The sequence below is a fragment of the Tursiops truncatus genome, chromosome 20, assembly GCF_011762595.2.
Source record: "Tursiops truncatus isolate mTurTru1 chromosome 20, mTurTru1.mat.Y, whole genome shotgun sequence".
In the NCBI taxonomy this organism is placed as follows: Eukaryota; Metazoa; Chordata; class Mammalia; order Artiodactyla; family Delphinidae; genus Tursiops; species Tursiops truncatus.
The window spans coordinates 37041293-37062863 of NC_047053.1; the positions used below are offsets into that span (position 1 = coordinate 37041293).

The 21571-nt window shown below is 51.1% G+C and overlaps 1 protein-coding gene and 1 long non-coding RNA gene across 2 annotated transcripts in view; both read left to right on the forward strand.

Moving 5' to 3' along the window:
• The window catches only part of LASP1 (LIM and SH3 protein 1), a 40677-nt gene extending 24151 nt beyond the window's left edge, over positions 1–16526 (forward strand). The window contains exons 4-7 of the mRNA XM_033847691.2: positions 229–336; positions 10254–10398; positions 10754–10857; positions 13482–16526. Coding sequence (XP_033703582.1) covers positions 229–336; positions 10254–10398; positions 10754–10857; positions 13482–13655 — 531 coding nt within the window. The 3' untranslated portion in view covers positions 13656–16526. The remainder of the gene's footprint in view (positions 1–228; positions 337–10253; positions 10399–10753; positions 10858–13481) is intronic.
• A 2581-nt stretch (positions 16527–19107) lies between these two features.
• On the forward strand, positions 19108–21061 carry LOC141277306 (uncharacterized). The gene is made up of 2 exons (XR_012328443.1): positions 19108–19798; positions 20375–21061. It is a non-coding gene; the product is annotated as an uncharacterized lncRNA (long non-coding RNA).
• The last annotated feature ends 510 nt before the right edge of the window (positions 21062–21571 follow it).

Consider the following 21571-nt stretch of genomic DNA (forward strand, 5'->3'; position numbering starts at 1 on the left):
ACTCAGGATAGACTGAATACATATTAATGGTTTATTATCACGAGTCTAATACTTTTTGGCCAAGGCTTGTGCTTTGAGTTGGGGCGTGGAGGTGGATGTCACTGCAGGGGGGTTTCTGGTCAGGGTCTCTCTCCTGGCTGGTTGCTGCCTTAGAGATGGCTGCAGGCTGGGGCCCTCTCTGCTCCCCGTGCCTCGACTCCAATCCCTCTCCACCCTTTGGTCCTCCAGGTGCGTTACAAGGAGGAGTTTGAGAAGAACAAGGGCAAAGGCTTCAGTGTGGTGGCAGACACACCCGAACTCCAGAGGATCAAGAAGACCCAGGACCAGATCAGTAACGTAAGCTTCCCTGCTCCCTGGGGTACCATACTGATGCCCTGCGCTCTCTTCTCGTCCCCTCCCCGCCCGTCTGGCAGACATGCATGAGGCCAGTTCTCCGCTGCTTCTGCTCTCTTAGGCGGGCCTGGCTGGCGGCTGCTTGAGCAGAGGGAAGGGAAGGGTTTGGAGTTCCCAGATGCCTTTCCTCTGTGCACCCCCAGATTCCCCCTTTGATACCCTCTGCCCACATAGTATTTCCGCCTTAAAAGGACTGGACTTTTGGGGGGTGTACAGGGAGGGCCTTTATGCTAAATCACCCCCGTACCCCTTACTCTCTCTGAAAACCCCCCCCCCCCGGCTGTGGTGAGTGCCAGGGTCCAGACTGGCTGTTTCGTCTGAGCACAAAGGTCAAAACTGGGTGGCAGAGGTGGGGGAGGAGCCGGCCTCCCCCTCGTCTGCCTCTGGGTGCTGATACTGCAGTCATTTCCGCCCCTCCTCTGCCTCCTCCCCCACCTCGGCTTGCTCTTCCTTCCTGTGTAAAAACCCCAGCCGGTTTTGCCTGCTGGCCCCGGCCTGGCACTCCTGGGCCCAGGGCGGTGACCAGCGTCTGGCCACGGCAGGGCTGGGTGTGGAGCGTGGGCAGTGGATCGATGCGCCCCATGGCGCCTGTGGCCAGGGAACAGGCCTCGGTTCCCTGCTTGGTGGAGCCATGGGCCAGCAGCCTGAGTGGCTCTGGGCTGCGGGAAGGCTGCCTAAGGGGCTTTGGGCAATGTGAGGTCATGGGAGCACCACTGTGAGCCCCAAGCACAGGACGTGGGCCGCAGACCCGTGTCGAACAGGGCCCTACAAAGGACCGGGCGAGCGGTTGTCTTCATGTCTGGAACAGGAAGAGGTTGACAAGTTGCCCATGTCACTGGGCTGAGGGACTGGAGATAGAGGCTGCAGGGGGCCTGGGTGTTAGCTGGTCCACCTGGCATCCAGCCCGCAGCCCTCCACCCGGCCTCCTTGGTCGGGCACTCCTTCTAGAAGTTGGCTGGACCGTGCTTAGGGTGGACTCCGGCAGTGGTTCAGGTGGATGTCAGAAGCCAGGGCCCAAGCCGTCAGAACCTGCCATGCCCCAGACCATGGCTTTTAGGCTTTGACAGCAACCTGCAGTATGAAATACATGTCACATCGTGACCCACCCAACAGGCCTGCTGATTTATTTAAGGGAAACAGAATCAAAGCTTCCAGGAAAGAGGGCTTTACCGCTTAAAGGGCATTCGGATATCTTCTGTTCTATTTTAGTTTGTGAAAGACGCTGGTTGCCGACTTAACTAAATGGGTTTCGCAACTAGGTTGTTGACCAGCAGCTTGAAATTCATGGCTTGAGGAAATGGAGTGCTTCCCTTGGGCTAGGATGCCTCTGAGGGCTGTAATCCCTACCTGCTCCCCTGCTCCTCTGCCTCCCACCCCCGCCAGAAAAAAAAGCCTGTCTCAGTTGCTTCTTCATAAGCCAGGGCCAGACCTCACACCCTAGAGCTTCCCTGCCAATCGGTGGCCGGACCTCCAAAGGGTAAAGCCGGAGGAAAGAAGGTGTGGGTCTCAGCTCTCCACATGGAAAACGGGAGGGAGGGGAAGCCACGGGAAGGGACGGAAGACCCAGTGGGCTCCCAAAGCTGGAATCTTGAGTCTTCAGCCTCTGTGGCTTTTCACTGTGAAGACGGTCTTATCTTGGATACCTGTTCCCCCCCACCCCACCCCCGCCTACAACCCAACCCCCAGCACATTCACTCATTGCTTCCAGCCTGGGGCTTTTAGAAGAAGGGAGACAAGCCCAGTCATCCCTGCCTCCCTTTCGGAGAGCCTTCCAGAATACTTCACACGCAGCCTATTGCACCTGCACGCACGCCTCCCCCCCTGCCCTCCCCCCAAACTGGTTATTGGAGGTGTTAATGTCTGAGGAGCCCTGGTAACAGAGCTCACCCTGGCCAAGACACTCACACCTGAGGAGATAACATCTCATCATTAACCACAGGGCTGCAATTAGCTGATTGTCCTCTGCTCTGAGGTGGGGGAGGTGACTCGAGCCTGACCTGGTTCTGCTTTTGCAGCCTGGAACCTGTGACTTGTGACCACAATGCTGGAAGACTCTTGGTTTTAGCAAGTACAGTTAGTCTGTCAACTGTGGGCCTCCAAACAGCTGGACGAGAATCACTTGCAAAGGTTGATTGAAAATGCAGGCTCACAGGCCTCCTCCCCAGGCCACCTGGGAGCAGAACCCAGGAACCAACATTTTCTCTCTCTTTTTTTAGGAACCAGCATTTTATTTTTAAAATTATTTTTGTTGTTCCTTTTTATTTTTATTGAGCTATAATTGGCATACTGCACTGTATACCTTTAAGCTTTCCAACATAATGATTTGCCTTACTTACATCATGAAATGATTGTCGCAGTAAGTTCAGGGGACAGCCATCATCTCATACAGATACAAAATTAAAGAGATAGAAAATAAAATTTCTTTTTCAGGAACCAGCATTTTTAACACATCCCCTGGGTTACCTGAAGTTTGAGAATCGTCACCAAGAGCCTGAAAAAGTTTCACCAGAGGTGCCAGGCCTGGCCACATCCCAGAACCCCCCAGGGAACTTTAAACCATGTTGTTAACTTGTCCCTCCTCCAGAAGAGTTTTGGGAAAGATGGTGTTTTGAGCCACACCTTTTGTTTTGTATCCAAAATAGTGTTCCTGTATGTAGCCTGTCACTCACTTCCCAGGTTAACGTCAGATGACTCCTCATTTGCGAGGAAAATGTCAAGCACTTAGCATGTGATAAATATTGTCAGTTGCTATTAATTTAAAGGCAGACTCCTCTGCTTTCTATACTGTGGCTAAAGAAGGGACATGGACTAAAGTTTGGCTGAAAAGTTAGGCCATTGTCTAGTACTGAGAATGTCTGGAAAACTGAGGGGGCAAGGTGCTAGTTAGACATCTGTGGTGAGTATTTGTGTCTTTTTTTTTTAAATTGAAGTCTAGTTGATTTACAATGTTGTGTTAATTACTGCTGAACAGCAAAGTGATTCAGTTATACATATATATATATATATATATATATATATATATATATATCTACGTTCTTTTTTTTATATTCTTTCCCACTGTGATTTATCATAGGGTATTGAATATAGTTCTTTATGCTATACAGTAGGACCTTGTTTAGTAATTGTGTCTTCATTAAAGGCACCTGAAGGGGTGAGAGGCCAGGACCGCAGGCTGTGAGCTGAAATTTATCCTGGCCTTTGGTCACCAGCTGTGATGGCTGTAATGGACGGGAGTCTTTAATTGCTGAGGTCCCTATATGGGAGCCACAGCCCTCAAGCAGAAAAGCTTTTATTTATCTACACATCTACTTATATACTGACTTTCTGTGTACAATTTTGGGTCTTTTAACTTTTCCTTTTTCTGTGAAGTGTAACACATAAACACCTGTGTGTGTACTCACCATGCAAGTCAAGAAGCAGAGCGTGACAGCACCCCTGTCAAAATAGAGTTTTCAAAGTGTTAAAAAAAACAACAACAAAAAACGTAACTCTCATGCAGTGAATACCTATCATATAATTACCTTAATTATGAGGAACCAGCTGGAGCATCTGACAGGCAGAGGTGATGCCTAGTCTGTGAAAGAAAGCACTGGATATAATTAGATACAGAACTAGTTAGTGTTCTGCCATTAGCTGCAGAACTAGTTAATGTCCTCCAGGACTATAAAACCATAAGCTTTGGGCTTCCCTGGTGGCGCAGTGGTTAAGAATCTGCCTGCCAATGCAAGGGACACGGGTTCGAGCCCTGGTCCGGGAAGATCCCACATACTGCGGGGCAACTAAGCCCGCAAGCCACAACTACTGAGCCCACGTGCCACGACTACTGAAGCCTGGGCGCCTAGAGCCCGTGCTCCGCAGCAAGAGAAGCCACAATGAGAAGCCTGCGCACCGCAACGAAGAGTTAGCCCCCCGCTTCTCAACTAGAGAAAGCCTGTGAGCAGCAACGAAGACCCAACACAGCCAAAACAGACTAATTAATTAATTAATTTATATAAAAACCCAAAACCATAAGCTTTGGAGATAGCCTTGCTACAGGCAGAAATCCTTTGCGTTTCTTTCAGTCAGAAATAATTAGTAGCTTATATTCCTTAAATAAGCTTCATTCCTTATAGTCCAGGCCTAATCAGTAGTAAATAGTAAAGTCAAAGAAAATTCTAGCCCCAGAGTCAAATACCCCAGAGGTGGGCTTGTTGGACAACCCTGTAGTTTAATTTTTGAAAGCGTGTGCTGTTCTTTCCTTTACAATTTTAAAATGTAGCTATGCTTTCTTTTTTTCACTATGTAATTTTTTTTCTTGTTTTTAAATTGAAGTATACTTGGTTTACAATGTTGTGTTAGTTTCAGGTGTACAGAGAAGTGATTCAGTTTTATATATACATATTTTCCCCCAGATTCTTTTCCCTTATAGTTTATTACAAGATATTGAGTATACTTCCCTGTGCTATACAGTACGTCCTTGTTGATTATCTCTTTTATATTTAGTAGTGTGTCTATGTATCTCAGACTCTTAATTTATCCCTCCCCCGCAACTATGCATTTCTGAATACTATAGTTTTGTTTTTCCCAATTTTGAACATATCTGTTCTTTTGCGTCTTGCCTCCTTTGGGCAACGTTGGGTTTAAAGAATCATGTACGTGTTTGCATGCAGCTGCAGTTTGTTCTTTTTTGTTGTTGTATAGCATTCCATTTAAGATGCTTATATTGATGCTGGTGTTGATGGTCATTTGGAGTGCTTCTACGGCTGTGGACAGCTTCATACATATTTCCTAGTGTCGATAATGTGGAGTGGAATTGCCAGATCTCAGAGCGTATGTTCCTTCAGCCTTACCAGATGACACCGAACTACTTTTCGAGCGGTGGTATTGATTTACCCTCTCGCCGGCAGTGATGAGAGTTTCCGTGCCTACATCCTTAGACTTGTTCCTTTTAGCCATTTTGATTGTGTGTAGTGGTATCTCATGGTTTTAACTTGCCTTTCTCTGATTCCTAATGAAATCGAGCACAGATTTACGTTTGTTTTAAAAACAAAATCGTGTTAGTCTCTCACAGGGAGCACAGCGTAACCTGGTGGTTGAGAACTAGGAGCTGACGTTAGGACTCACCCACCCCTTACCTACCTCCTGAGCATTGGTTTCCCCATCTGTAAAATGGGGATGACAGCGATACCTTGTTCTTGGGCTGGCTGAGAAAAGGAAATGAGTTATACATATAAGGGCACCACAGAGGACTGCAACAAACGGAAACACTGTTAGAAAAAAACAGCCCCTGGCTGGTGAGTTGACTATTCCATTCAAAGCCTGATGTTCCCTTCTTGGTCATGATGTAGAATCATGTGGAAGCAAGTGTGGAGTCAGACCTTTGTTTTCCACCACAATCAGGAGAGCAGGGGTTCAGAAAACGGAACATCAGCTAGCAGAAAAAATGCATTTTTCTTAGGTTTGGAATGGACCCTCAACTAGTCATCCTGGAGTCCTGGCTGGCAGGGCCCTTGGATGAGTGAGGAGGGTCCTGAGGCCTGGGTCCCTCTACCCATGTGCACTTGGATCTCATGGGCACAGTTACAGCCTGGCATCCTTCCATGGGCTCCCAGGACAGTTTTTAGACCAGGGCTCTGCTGACATTTCTGAGCTTATGGTGACACCTTTTCAGGGCATTTAGACGATTAGAACTTTGCTGAGCTTGGAACAGGGAGGGATCAGACAGGGCCTTGGCCTCTGAAAAATGTTCATTTTCCTTTTGAATGTGCTAACACCCTTTAAGGTGCCTCTTTGCTTCTCAAACCATTAGGTTGATCAGCAAAGTAATAACAGTTTCCCCGCTTGTTGGGCAGGGGAGGGAGAGGAAGTTGAGAGGATTGAAATTTTATCAGGTGGGGCTGGGCAGAAGGGAACTGCAACCTCACTTTTTGCAGTCCATTTCCCCTCTGTGCTGCAACTCCTGACTTAAGTGCCAGGCACCCCTTCTCTCAGTTAGGGTGACCTTGTGATTATCATCCCTTTTGAGAGTGAAAGGCAGTGCTATTCACATCTATTCCAGAAGACATGAATTGGTACTAGGGGCAGACTTGGGCATGTGGTCACCCTGACCCAGGAAAGGGCCCATCCAGCTGTGGCTTTGTCCTTGTGTCCCCAGCCTCAGCCCTGACTGAGTAATGAAAGTCATTTAACTTCTGAGCCTCATTTACTTCTGTAAAATAGGAATTAAAGTGTACCTATCCGACTTATTTTTTAAGGGTGATTATTGTCAGGGCCAAGGGAGATTATGTGCAGAGAACTCAATGTGAAAAGCTGAGCAAAGGTCAAGGTTATTACTATTAGATTAACCGGTGGTTCCTGCATCGATGGTGGGGAGGCTGCCACGACGCTGTCCGCCTGAATCAGCTGGGCCTAATTTTATAGGTATTTACCCATGTGGGGTGGCTTTTTAAGGAGCAAGATGGATCCCATCAGCCACTTGTGGAAACGCACACACGTCCATACTTGCTTTCAGCTCTAGAGTTCGGCTAGGTCCCTAGAGGTAGTCGGGAGCCTCCAGACCACGTGGGAGCAGGTGGTGCCGTAACCTCTTTTTAAGATGAGGAAACTCAGGCTCAGAGGGGACGGGACTCTTCCAAGCTCACTGAGCAAGTGAAGGGCTCATGACTCCAGGGATGAGACGTGGGAGGGACACTGCAGCTCTCGATGAAGGACTAAGTCTGTGGGACACAAAAGGGGAGATGGGTGCCAGGCCTGGGACCCAGACATGCCTCCTTCCTCAGAGAGTCACCCCTTCACTAATACAGACAGAGCCGTACCCAGAGAAGTGGGCCGTCAGCCGGGACACACCTGCCCCTCAGCTCACCCCCTGGCTCCCTCAGGGCCCGGTGCAGGCCTCTGTCGGCCTCCACATGTACACTTTCCCTCCCCTAGTCATCGGCTCCCAGAGTCAGGCCTCTTTGAATTAACAGACAGTAAACAAGGGAAGCTGACCTTTCCCACCCCCCAGGACAAAAGTCAGAAGGCCAGTTGCCTTGGGAGCCTAGAGGCCTCTCCTTGTCCCCACCCCCGACTGCTCACCAGAGGCCGGGGTCACCAAGGGAGTGGGGCTAAGGGACACTCACCTTTTGCCCTTGTCTTAGGAATTTGAGAGCAGGGCACTGGCCCTGTGTCTTTGAACTTCACCCCTGGGTGCTCCTCCTTTTGGGAGTTCAGGGATTCGATGAGTTTTCAGTCTGACCAGGATCAGCTGCCTCCCCTTCAGGAATGGGCTCAGTTTATTTCACCATTTGGTTGTGGGTCCCTACTTGGGCGTGAAGGGAAGGGGCAGGGGGAGGAGGGGGCTGGTCCTCCCTGCCTCCAGACAGGGCCCATCCTGGGCTTTGCTGCTGCCCCACCTGTTCTCCCAGCCTGGGCTGCAGTGGGTCACCGTCAGTTAACAGCTGGAAGAGCAGCTGAACGATGTGGGTGGAACGATGTGGGTGGTCCCAGCCCACCACCCCTGCAGACCTTTAGCCCAGCTACTCCTGTGTAAGGCCTGCCTGGCCGAGTGTTAACTCTTGCCCTCCTTGCAAAGCGGATACGAGAAGGCAGCAAAGAAAGTGGGAGGGGGTGGCCCACGGGAGGTCCTGGCTGGGACAGCTGGATCAGGCCTTGGTAGGGGCTTCCGGGGCACAGGATCACTCGTCGCTTCTGCTCCGGGAAACAGGGCAGGCTTTGCCCCCATCCGTTCCCTGTCCCCTCACCCCACCCCCTTTTTCACTGGGAGAAGCATGGGGCAGGATCCTGGTGAACAGGAAGTGAGAACCGGCTTCTGGTCCGAGGCCTGGAGACAATTCAGCCCCGGGTCTGCTCAGGACAGGACCAGTTTTCTGTGTCCTGCTTTCCAGGTTTCCTCTGGGGGGTGGGGGGGAGCTATTCTGTCACTCTCTGTCCCACTTCCTCCCCGAGCCCCGGCCCAGCCCAGCGATCCCGGAACACACAAACCACGGGCTTTCCACCTCCTCGGTTGCTTCCTCCCCACCAGGGTCCTCTCTGAAAAGTGAATAGACCCCACTAGGGGTCCTCAAGGTGGGGTGTGGGCTACATGCCAGTGAGAGTACAGGGAGAAAACCCTAGAACTCCTGGAGGTTGTTCTTTTTCATCTCATCCTTTGTTTTATTCATATTTTTGGTGTGAGTTTTACAGGAGACATTCCATATTTGTAAAGTGATGCTTGTGTGTAATTGATAAAATAGATGCAGTTTGGGAGGATTGTGTAAAACAGATTTTACCAGCAGGAATATGCATTCGACATATTTGGGCAAGCAGGGGTCAGCAAATTTTTCCTGTAAAGGGCCAGATAGTGAATATTTTAGGCTTTATGGGCCGAAGGGCCTCTGTCGAAGCTACTCAGCTCTGCAATGAAAGCAACCATAGGTAATGGGAAATGAATGGTGAGACTGTGTTCCAGTAAAACTTTATTTCTGGACACTGAAATTTGAATGTCATAGAAATTTCACATGTTACCAATCTTATTCCTCTTAATTCTCCCCCCACTCCCCCATCCCTATCCTCCAAACATTACAAAATGTAGAAACCGTTCTTAGCTCGCAGGCTGTGAGCAAACAGGCTGCAGGCCCGTGGACCAGAGTTTGCCAGCCTCTGCTCTAGATCACTGGTTCTCAAACTTGAGCCTGCTTCAGACTCACCTGGGGGAATCTTTTAAAAGTGCATAGTCCCGGGTTTCCCTGGTGGCGCAGTGGTTGAGAGTCCGCCTGCCAATGCAGGGGACACGGGTTCGTGCCCCAGTCCGGGAAGATCCCACATGCTGCGGAGCGGCTGGGCCCATGAGCCATGGCCGCTGAGCCTGCGCGTCCGGAGCCTGTGCTCCGCAACGGGAGAGGCCACAGCAGTGAGAGGCCCGCGAAAAAAAAAAAAAAAGTGCATAGTCCCCCCCACAAAAAAAGGAAAGAAGGAGAGAGAGAGAAAGAAAGAAAAAAAAGTGCATATTCCAAAACCCTAGCCCTGATTTTGTAGATTCTATGAAAGGTCCTGGAACCTGCATTCTAACAAGCAGCTCAGGTGGGTTGGGAGCAGACAGTCTGAAGACCAGATCTTAAGAACGCAGCTCTGGGTCCCGGTATGTTCAGTTCAGCCAGCCCTTGCTGAGGACCCTGGGGTGTGTGGCTTCTCTAGGCCTCTTTTTGCCCATTTTTGGAACCTGAGGAGAGAAGGAACTCATCTTCTAGATACCAACCCACCCTCAAGGGAGGGCCTGGCATTTCTTTGCCCTGCAGGCTAGGGTCCTCAGCAGAACTCTGCGAGGTCATGCCCACAAGAGGCAGAGTCGCCTGCTGGTTAAGAGCACAGCCTCTGGAGTCTCCGTGAGCATGGGTAACTCATGCTGCTTGTCGGTGACTTAGTTTCCTTCTTGTCTGTTAAATGGCGACTATACTGTACCCCCTTGTAGGTGCTGTCAAGGTAAAACGAGCATGTGATGCAGAACACCTAGCACAGTGCCTGGCACCTAGTAGGTGCTCAATAAACAGGAGTTGCTGCTTTTGCTGCTGTGGACCAGTGTGAAAGCAGGGTAGCCCTAGCCGCTGCCACAGGCACAGAAAAATGACCACTTACATTTGTCTCGTGCTTTAGTTTACGTGGCCCTTTTACATCCATTATCTCATTGCATCCTTCAGCAACCCCTGTAAAGTGGAAGTGGAGGTGTAGCAAGGTTAAGTGCTTGTTCAGGGGCACATAGCTGGTACATCCCCAACAAGAACCCAGCTCTCTTTGCCTGGAGACCTCCAGGAGTCTCTCCCGTCCCAGGATCTTGAGTGGCAGCGGAAGGGGAGCTTTGGCTGGTTTGCTGTGGGTCCTTCACCCAGCACTTTCTGCCCCCGCAGATAAAATACCACGAAGAGTTTGAGAAGAGCCGCATGGGCCCCAGCGGGGGTGAGGGCCTGGAGCCAGAGCGCCGAGATCCCCAGGACACTGGCTATCGGCGGCCCCAGGAGCAGCAGCCTCACCACATCCCAACCAGCGCCCCAGGTGAGCATGAGGCCTGTGCGGGCAGAGGACCTGAGGCCAGGCCGGCTACAGGGTTGGGAGGAGGTGAGAGGGAAGCCTCGTGTACACACACACACCCAGGTCTCATCCCTACTGAGGGCACAAGCACCAGGGTCAGGGCCCGTTCTGGGCTCCCAGCGCCATGGGGGGAGATGCAGCCCCTGCTGCAGAATTCGTGGCACCGGCAAATGTGCACACAGAGACAGAAGCCTTTGAGCAGCGTGGCGGTTGAGTGAGGCGATGGGCGGTGGAAATACATGGCATGGGCTTCGTGGAAGAAGGGAGCAGGCTGGCTTTGGCAAGACAGTTTCTGAGCCCGTCTCCTGCCGGCTTCCAGTTTACCAGCAGCCCCAGCAGCAGCAGGCAGCCCAGTCCTACGGTGGCTACAAGGAGCCTGCAGCCCCGGTCTCCATACAGCGCAGTGCCCCAGGCGGGGGCGGGGTGAGTAGCCCTGGCTGCGGGGAGAGGAGGTGTGGGAGGTGAGTGGGCCTCGGGGAGACGTCCTGGACGTAATTCTTGCACTTTCCTTAGAAAACCCACCCAGGAGGGCTGGCCTCCCCTGACCTTTGACCCCAGCTCCCTTGCCACCTGCAGATAATAGGGGTCTCAGCCTCTCGAGAAGAAAGCAAGTGTGGTGTAGGGGGCAGATTGGGACCCTGTGTTCCAGCCATAGCTGTACATTGGGCGAGTCTCGTCCACCCAGCTCCCGGCCCACGTTTCCTTACTCCAGCTACCTGGGAGCACACAGAGCACCTTTCTGCTTGGGGTCCTCCAGACTGCGCCCTGCTCCCCAGTCTCCATGACGACGACCTGCCAGGTCCTTCAGATCTCAGCTTGCCCCTGCCTCTGAGGCACCCTCCCAAACCACCCTGTGGCGAGTGGGTCTCCCCTGACGTGTCTGTCCTTCCGCCCCACTGGTTTCCTTCAGAGCACTTTTTCCACCTTGAAACAGTTCTCTGGGTTTGTCATCTTCTGACTGTGACCCCCACTGGACTTGACGCTCCATGTGGGCAGGGCAGTGTCTCTTTGGTTCACCTACTCTGAGCCAGGCTCAAAGCGGGAAGTCATCAATTTAGTGAATAAATTAACGAGCAAAGTGGGAGGTGGGGTGGGATCAGGCTTACCAGCCCTCAGACTAGAGGTTTGGTCTGTAAGTCCTGCTACTTATCCCAGTGACGGTGCAGCCAAGCTCAGCTCCTCTGTGCCGGGTGCCTTGGAATTCAAAGTAGCTCACGTAGAAGCAGGAGGGACAATACTCCGAGAAATAAAGTAGCTTGAGATAAGTGGCCTGCTCGGGCCTCAGGCTCTGGCCACACAAACGAGGGAGTGATTGTCAGTGCTATCTGGGGTGTCAGGTGGGCCGGAGAGGTCGTGTGAAGGATAAGGTTCCAGATAGACCAGCCAGTCCTTCCAATGCTCACTAAGCCTGTTCTGGACTGAAGGGATTTGGCTCTGAATAAAAGTCCACCTTCCTGCCCTCTTGAAGCTTACATTCCAGTCGGGAGACAAACACGAAAGCCAAGAGATAAGTAGGTAAGTAACAAAAGGTCAGAGAGAAGCTGTGAAGAAAAAGACAGCCGAATGAGAAGGGGAGAGAACAGCAAAGTTCTCAGTAAAGTAAAGGAATGAGTGGTGGAGGAGAACAGCAATTGCAAAGGTCCTGAGGCAGGAATGTTCTAGGAAAGTTCAGGGATCAGCAGGAAGGCCAAGGTGACCAGAGAGGGGAAGAGGGCAGGGAATGAGGTCTGATCATGCAGGGACTTGTAGGCCATAGGAAGGCCTTTGTGACTGGTGAGCTGTGCAGAGTAAGGGGTTTGACTTGTGTTTTTAAAACGTGGCTCTAGCAGCTGCGTTGAGAAGCAGCAACAGAAGATTGAGGGCGGAAGCAGGGAGATGAGTTAGGCGGCTATTGCAGGATGCAGGCTTAGATGTGGTGACTTGGCCCAAGAGATTAAAGGCAGAGTTGGTGGTAAGAGACCGAGGTCACTTCCGTCATTTCTTGAGGGTTGTGACCTCTTATTCCATAGCCTTCGGGGCTGATGAAGCTGGTTTCTGCTGCGGGGGTGGGGGCGGGTTTTGAAATTTCATGCTGAAGAGGTTAGGGGGCCCCTGAAGGATTTAAAGCCAGGGAGGAACATCCTCAGGTTTGCATTTTGGAAAGTTCCCCCGAGATCACAATGGATGAACAGTTGGAGGAGGCAGACCAGAGGCTGCAAACAGAAGGTCTGAGCAGGGGTCCTGGTGGTGGGGCGGGGCAGCGGGGGCAGATCCCGGAGGTTTCTAATGGGCTCGTCCAGCCCCGGACCCACACTGATCCCAGAGCCTGGCCTGGGGCACCGTAAAGCCTGAGCTGACCCCCGGAGACAAGTCGATGTCAAGGGCAGTGAGGGTCAGAGGACGTTAGAATCTTGCCTACTTTCAAGATCACAGCTAGAGTTCATGTGTTTTTACTGGACATTTCCTAGAGCTTAAGCACAAGACTTTGGCTGAGGTTGGAAGGTGGGACCTGACAGATATGTCTTGTGTCACCTGGAGGTTTTTCTCACAGGAATTGGTCTTTGTCCTGAATTTGGGAACCAGCTTCATCAACAGCTTCAAAAAAAGAAGAAAGACTGGTGCTTATAATAACACAGATAGGGACTTCCCCGGCAGTCCAGTGGTTAAGATTCCGAGCTTCCACTGCAGGGGGCACGGGTTCGATCTCTAGTCGGGGAACTAAGATGCCTCATGCCACGCGGGGCGGCCAAAAGAAAAAAAAATGCAGATAATAGAACACATGTCATATTTTTAACCTCTACCCGGCATGGTGTCCACCGGACATTACTGCGTTCCTGTTCCGAGAGACAGGGCAGAACTACTGTAACCTCCGTCCCTGTTTATGCCTGGCCCTTGTTAGACGCCAGATGCATTATTAAAAAGGTGGTTGCTCTCAGAAGATGAGACACAGAGGTGAGAAAATTCATGGCAGAGCCCAGCCCTTCCGTGTCTCCCAGCTCCTGGTCCACTCTGCTCTGGGGTCCCAGAGAGTTAGGCACCCCTGACTAACCGCGCCCCGACCCCTGCAGAAGCGGTACCGCGCCGTGTATGACTACAGTGCCGCCGACGAGGACGAGGTCTCCTTCCAGGACGGGGACACCATCGTCAACGTGCAGCAGATCGACGACGGCTGGATGTACGGGACCGTGGAGCGCACCGGCGACACGGGGATGCTGCCGGCCAACTACGTGGAGGCCATCTGAGCCCGCCGGGCGCCGCCCGCCCCATCCGTCTTCAGTGCATTCCACAGCATCGCATCCGTCCTGGGCGTGACCTGTCCACCCTTTGGTGTCTCTGTTTTTTAAAATCTGCAACAGCTTGTTTATTCTCCCCCTCTTCCAGCTTCTTTTGCCAACCGAAGCCTTGTTCTGCCACTTTCGCGGCTCCTTCCTCTGGCAGGTTTTCCCCTTGACCAACTCCTTGATTTTCTCTCTGGATGGAACAGGTGTGGACCTCTCTGAGGGAAGCCGAGGCCCGTGGGGCTGGTCTGGGGGGGCGACCCGTCAGCTCCCAGGCCTCTGCCTTCTCTCTTTTCTTCCCCCTCAGCCCCTCCTGCCCACCTCCTCACACACCCAAACATTCCAGGCTGGGGTGAGCCCCAGACCCCCAGGACTCCCAGGGCGGCTGGGAGTTGCTTCACACACTCCCGGGAGTGGGACCCACCGCCCTTGCCCCTGGGATGGGGACAGGGGTGCTGCCGTCGTGCAGGGACCAGTGAGATGGGCTTTGCCTCTGCTTCTCAAAGATGGGGCTGCCAGCCCTCCAAGGGGCTCCCTCACCCTTCTCTCCCCAGCTCAAGGGCAACAGAGGAGGGTGCAGTTCCTGCTTTGGGATTCATTCTTCCCTCCGGACACGGTTCCTTTTCACACTGTGATTTTGCTCAGCTGCCCACCCGAGCCTGGTGTGGGTGAGCAGCTCCCCAGGAAGCTCGGCTTGGGTCCGGTTCTCGCCTTTACTTTAGGGACAGCTGCAGGAAGGAGGGGAACGGGGTGTTCTCTCTGCAGCCCTTTTCCCTCACTCCCAGCCCGGTCTCCAGGGTCCCTGGCTTGCCTCCTTGTGAAGGGTGCACCAGGGAAGCCTCGGGCCTCTCGCCCCTGCAGCCCAGCCTCTCGCGAGATCTAGTTAGGCCGCTCCTCGCCGCGCCTCCTGGCAAGGTGTCTCCAGGCGTTCCATGGCCTCCCCCTTCCCCACTTCCCACCCGACCCCAGGTGGACTGTGCGAAACCACAGGACCCTCTGTACCTCCAGGACTTTGTTACGGGGGAAGGAGCGAGTGTCTGCAGGTGTCCGTGACAGGCGAGGGTGAGTGTGAGCGTGAGAGAAGCGGGCGGGGTGCGGGCTGTGTGCGCAGAGCTGTCCTCCCCGATATTTTCCTCAAAACCCACAGTGAGAGGGGAGGACGCTGGGGGAGAGAAATTCCTTATGTTTTCTTTGGAGTGAAAAATCCCTCCTTCTATGCCCGAATGGAGGAAGCCCACCCACCCCCTTTCCAATGTGCCAGGCGGAAGTAAGGGGGGGGGGGTGTGCTTGGTGGGGGAGGGGTGGGGGAAGGCTTTGTGGCTCCAGGCATATTCTCTCCCCCATCTCTGTGTCCTGGGCCGCAGAATAGGGGGCCAGGGGACCCTGTGTCACCCGCACTGTCTCCCCCGCCACCCTGCCCAGGCTAGCTCCCCATTTACTTAAAGCCTCCTTGAAGCAGAGGGGAGGGTCCCAGGGCTACAAAACTGGAAGCACAGACCCAGGATGAGGAAGGGAAAGATGGTGCTATCTCCAAGTCCCTTCTCTTGCTCGTTGGTGGCTGTGACGACCCTCACCTGGCTTTATTCATCTCTGGGCTTTCTTGTCACCCTTCTGGGTCACCCCTCCCACCTTCACCCCGAGTCCGCTGACTCAGGCCCCACAGGTGGACATCCTTGCATCCTTGTGCCCTGCAGGCATATTTAGCATCAAGTCCTCACTGCTTGTGAGTTGACTTGGGAATATTTACCCCAAATCAGAGGCTTGAGCCCCTGCCTGACCAATCCCTTTCCCCCTTGGCCAGAACCAAGGTGAAGGCAGGTGGAGTGTCTTATGTTGGGCCATTTGGGGGATGAGGGAGGCAGAGAGGGAACAATTTTGGGAGCCTTGAGGCAGGCGCTGGTCCATTTTGTTTCCTCTTGATCTCAAAGCACAATGTGGATTCTGGGACCAAAGGTCAGAGACACATCCTGTTGGAGAGCCTGCGGTTGGCAGGGTGGTGAGAGGGTGGGAGGAGGACCTGGGGGAGCAAGAAGTAGCCTCTTTTCACTCGGCTTAAATTTCCTTCCAAAACAAGGCAAGCCAGCCGCTGGAATCTTGCTGCCAGCCCTCTGCTCCTCCCATCCTAAAAATAGGGGACCTTTTCTTACACACCCCCAGAGAGAGGAGGGACTGTCACACTGGTGCTGAGGGACCCAGGGGCTGCTGGGAGTCCTTATTCCTTTCCAGAACCATCCATCCCTAGAAGAGCACAGAACCTGAGGGCTGGGCCAAGTCCTGGTCTTTTTTTACGTTTCACAGGTTTTTTAGCTGATCTAATCCCAGGAAAGCAAAGCTAGAATGTGAATATAACTTTAGTGGACCAATAATGAAATGCAAGAAGCCCAATGGTGAGAAAAGTGAATTCTCTCAATATTGCTTCCTGTTTTCTTTCTCATGTCCCTCCAGGGAAAATTGTTGCTTAATTTCCGCCTTTTCCCCCTCACATATGCACTTCTGGGCCTTTTTTTTTTTTAATAGCTGGAAAAAAAAAAATACCACCCCACAGACCTGTATTTAAAAAGAAACAGAAATGACCATGTGAAATTTGCCTCTGTCCAAACATTTCATCCGTGTGTGTGTGTGTGTGTGTGTGTGTGTGTGTGTGTGTGTGTGAAGCCGTCGTTCATCTTTTTATATGGGGTGGATGTCTTTCCTTGGTCTGTTTTGGTCCCCTCCCTCGTGGGCTTGTGCTTGGGATCAAATCTTTCTGGGCTGTTATGATTTTGAACATTTGACTAGGACCACAAGTGACTCTTTCTCCTGGTGACTCAAATAAAAGTATAATTTTTACCTGCAGACTTGGTTATCTCTCTGGCTCTGAGGTGCTGCTGTGTCTGTGTGTCCCGTCTGCTTGGGGGGCATTGGCCCATCACCCTCCTGGGAGCTCTGCTGCCCTTCAGGGGGAGAATGACCAGCCTGGAAGCTGTCACCCTGGGAGGAAGGGAGCAGTGGTGTGTCTGCTCTGATGGGGGCCTGAGCACCTACTTCCTCCTTGTGGAGAACTCCTCACCGGCTAGCTCCTGGCTACATCCCTCTGCCCAGCTTGGTGACACTCCCAGAAGTTTCTTTGAGCTCCCATATTCTCGTCTTAACTGTCTTACTTCCTTTGTTCTGCACCTGTCTCCCCACTAGCCAGTGCGCTGTCAGGGCAGGTAATGGGGCTAACTCATCTTTCCAACCCCGCTGCCTGCCCAGGGCTGGGCACATAGCTGCTCAGCAAATGTTTGCTGAATTATTGAATGAGCTCAGCTTGGGGGTGGGGGCAATTTTGCCTCTGCCTGACACAAAGGAGGAACTCAGCACGTGTTTGAGGAATGAAATGACAGATGGCCTGGGACAGTCTGCAGTGGGATGACATGGGTGAAGCCATCCACAAGGTGCTCTGGCAACCCGAAGCGGCACTCACAATGTCTGATGAATGGATCTTAAACACACATTTTTTCCCTTTGACATTATTACCAGCTCTGTGAGAGAAGTAGCTACTGTGATGTCCATCTTACAGATGGGGTTCACTGAAGCCCAGAAATGCAGAAATGTTTGGTGGGAGTCACACAGCTGGTGGCAGGGCTGGAGGTGTTAGGACCCCAGTGTGATGCTCCCAGCCTCCCGCTATGACCTTGCCACATGCCCTTTGCCCCTCTCCCGGCAGTATCTCCCTTGCTCCATTCTTTGCTCCAGGTGACCTGGGTCTGACCTCTGACCAGGCACGGCAGCCAGCTTCCCCTCTTCTGCAGGGTTGGGAAAGGGACAGTGGTAGAGAAGGAATCCAGATCCTTCAGCCCCAGCGCGGGCCCACCAGTCAGGCTTTGTGGAGAGGAGCATTGCCCACTCGGGCTCAGAATTAAGGCTTTCCCTGGCTTCCGGATAGCAGCAGGCTGGAGAGGAAAGGCCTTTCCCCAGAGTAAGCCTTTGTAATTAGGGGATGAGGCGGCTGCCAGGCTGCAGCGGTGTAGTGAGTGGTGAGGCAGTACTGGGTAGGATAATTAAAGTCAGTACTGACACCTGCTCCCCTTCCGAAGGCGCAGGCTGCCTAATATTGCCCCAATAGCGGGGAATGAGTTGGCAACTCTTGCCTCCGTTGGCCTGCACCCTGTTGTCTGTGGAGCCTCTTCTTCCCAGGAGCTTCAATCACCTCCAGAGTGATTTCAGGGCTGGTCTGCTTGGGAGGGAACCAGCGCCAAGTCTCCACTCCCTAACAGCTCTGTTCCCTGCCCGCTGGAACCCATGCGGGGAGATTCTGAACCCCCTTCTAGAAATGGCCTAAGTTCCTGAAGCTTAGCATGATGAAGGGGTTGCTAATGCCCTCGTCCTGGGTCCTTCAAAAGAACTAGCTGGGGTGGAGCCAAGGACACTAGACCTCAGAGGTGACACAGGGAGGTTTTTTTTGTTTTTTGTTTTTTTAGTAGGAAATAAGACAAAAGGCATAAAAATTACATAAGACATAACTGACTACCCGCCACCCAGCTTAAACTATAAAACACCAATTCTCCTTTCCCCTCAGAAGAAGCCACTTGAAGAATAGGAAGAAGAATATATATATATGTATAACTGAGTCACATTGCTGTACAGCAGAAATTAACACAACATAGTGAATCAACTATACTTCAATTAAAAAAAAGTCACTTGAGTTGCATTTCTAGACACCTACTGCAGAGGGATGGGCCTAACCGAGAGTTCTTTAGTGCCCTCTCTGGGTATAACACTGCAATGAGTTCTGAAGAGGATATAAGAGGGACAAGGATGTGGGAAATGACCACGAAGAGATAAGGAGTCAATGGAGGAGAGACCTCTGGGGCTCACACTGTAATCGGAGGGATCTGAGCAACACGCATCGCAAACTGAGAAGTGCAGGTGGGGCTGAGGGGGCATTTCAGACTAATAGGGTGGGCCAGTCTGGAGCGAGAGAAGAACGTTGGACTCCGGAGTGGACAAGCCTAGTTTTTTTTTTTTTTTTTTTTTTTTTTTTTTTTTTTTTGCGGTACGCGGGCCTCTCACTGCTGCGGCCTCTCCCGTTGCGGAGCACAGGCTCCGGACGCGCAGGCCCAGCGACCATGGCTCACGGGCCCAGCCGCTCCGCGGCATGTGGGATCTTCGCGGACCAGGGCACGAACCCGCGTCCCCTGCATCGGCAGGCGGACTCTCAACCACTGTGCCACCAGGGAAGCCCACAAGCCTAGTTTTGAATCTTGGTCTCTACCCTTTCCAGTGAAACATTACGCAAGTTCCTGACCATCTCTGAGCCTCATCTATAAAAGACTTGTAGGGAGGTTGAAATTACACCACGTGTGCAGTATCTGACACAGTATAGAAATCCCATAAGTGTTAGCTCCATCCCCAGACATGTCATCTGAGACTCACATGAGAACTTCATCCATGTCCCTCCATAACGTGACTTTACAATGTGCCAGTGGCCCACCCAGCTCCCAACCATTATTTTCTGAGCTTATTTGCCAAGGATGATGGGAGGGAAAAAGGAGAAGAAAGGCACTCAGGCGTATTCATTCCTTGGGCACCTGGATACAGATCAGATCTCTTCCTACTTCCATAACATTCAGACTCCATTTAGATACAAAGGGGTAGGATTGGGTTCCTGGGGAGAAATTGAGCCTCTTCACTTCTGCCTGGTCGAAATCGAGCAGTTCCTTGGTTACCCGCTCCCGGGCTTTGTGATTGGTTGGCTGTGGGGTGAGGGGGGAGAGTAAGCTGCTGATGGAGATGCAGCATCCCTTGGTCTCAGGCCCTGGGAGGGGGAGGGGAAAGGAGGGCTGAGCAGTGGAGGGAAGAGGGAGCCATTTCTCTCCACTGACTGCAACCTCCGTGCTCACAGCTCACATTTCCCCGGGACCCAGAGGCCTCCTCGGCCAAGGACTCCACAATGCTGGATATTTTCATCCTGATGTTCTTTGCCATCATAGGTCTGGTCATTCTGTCCTACATTATCTATCTGCTCTAGGGGCCCGCAGCGGCGGCGTGGAGCCTACAGCTCAGGGGGGAAGGATGAAGCTGACTGGCCGAGCATCCTGCTTGCTGACGCACCGGTGGATTTTTGCTTCTGGCCATTATTCCGGGTATTGATTCAAAAACAAAATTACAAGAGATCTTGTTTTCCTATTTTTTTCTCAGGTGCACTGATGTAGCATTTCCCAGACCACTCTGAAAAGAATAAGAAATGCCAACTTCTTTCTTTGAGACCTAATTTAAAGTAACAATTTTAAAAATGAAAAGTAAAGCCCACAATGCGAAGGATTTTTAAGTAGAATGTGTTGGGAGTGGTGTGCGTGGTGGGAGAGACTATATTTCCTAGTTTTTTCTTCAAGTTAGGTGCTCAAACTCCAATTTGTCCATTTTCTCCTGGTAATTAAAGGTAAAAAACATCTTTATATGTCAGCAGGGTGGCTTACAATCATGCTTGCATAATTGCATTAATTAATTAACTAGTGACTCATTCTAATTTGAGGATGATACAGCAAATCAAATTTACTTGGGAGTGGGGTTTTGCGGGAGATGTCAATTCTTTCCCAACTGTGGGGCTTGGCGGAGTGGCGAGAACTCCTAATTCTTGTCTTAGTCCGTGACTAGTATCGGAAGCTGATACCTTTGCTGCTATTCCCATCTGAGCCTTGCTGTTTCTGGGTTTCCCACAGCTCCTGGACTCAAGTCCAACAAGAAGCCTCTCATCAACAGCAGTCCTGCTGCCCAGCAGACCTCTTCCAGAGCCTTCCGGATATGGTTAACCCCTGTCAAGCAAGGGGCTTTTTGAGCTCAGAGGCAGAGGCACTCAGCTGGGACATCAGGAATTCATGGGCATGGCTGGCAGCTGCTGCGTGCGTTTGAGCTGTAGACAGAGGTGTTGAGAACACAGAGAGCTGAAATGTAGACTCATTAAAGTTACTATGGAGAACTGCTCAAAAATTTATTTGATAGCCTTTCCTTAGGTCTAAGTGCAACTGCATATTATGCTAAAGTATGTTCTTTCCTTTCTCACACGAGGAGGTTCCCTTGTAGGTCCAAGAGCATGTTGTCTGTCTTCATCTATGAAGTAGTCACTTTATCACTGTCTTTAGAGATTGCACAATCTGGGGTCGTGTGATTTCCCATGTCTCACTCTCTAGAAGGAAGTTGTCATTTGAGTTTTTAAGATTTATCATATGTTCCCCACTCCATACCCCTTGTGCTCCAGCTTCTCATTTAAAGAAAGAAACAGTTATATAGTCCTCATTCTTTCTGAATAGCTGAATTATAAATTATTGAAATAAGATGACTACACTTATCTTACTTGTTATTTGGGGAAAATCTGTCTCTTACCCTCAAATAAATGTTTTTTATATGGTCATATGTTCCTTTTCTTAAAAGCAAAACAAAACAAAAAACTTTCAACATATTTCTCTCTCCAAGTAGGTTGAAGAAACCATGTATTTGAGGGTCCAGAGTAGACTTGGGCCCCAAATCTGTGGTATCTATTCCTTTGAAAAGTCTGTCTTGATTGTTCTACATTGATTTTTATTTCTACCTTAAAAATAAACAAGGAGAAAGATTAACTTAATAGTTTTTATTTATAACATTGTGTTCAATTTCCATGTTTTAAAAAGAAAGAAAATTGAGGCAGTATATGTCAAACTTAAGATGGAAAACTTTCATTTTAAAATACTGGCCAAGAAAAAATACTGTTCTAGGAGCTTGTCTAGGCAACAAATTATGTGGCCTTCAATAAGTGATTTAACATTCAGGGCTTCAGTTTATTCTGACAAATGTAATGGTTGGACTAGAAAATTGTTAATGTCTCTTTCCATTTCAAAATTCTATAATTCTAGGATGAAAACTACATCTTTGAAAACAGAATT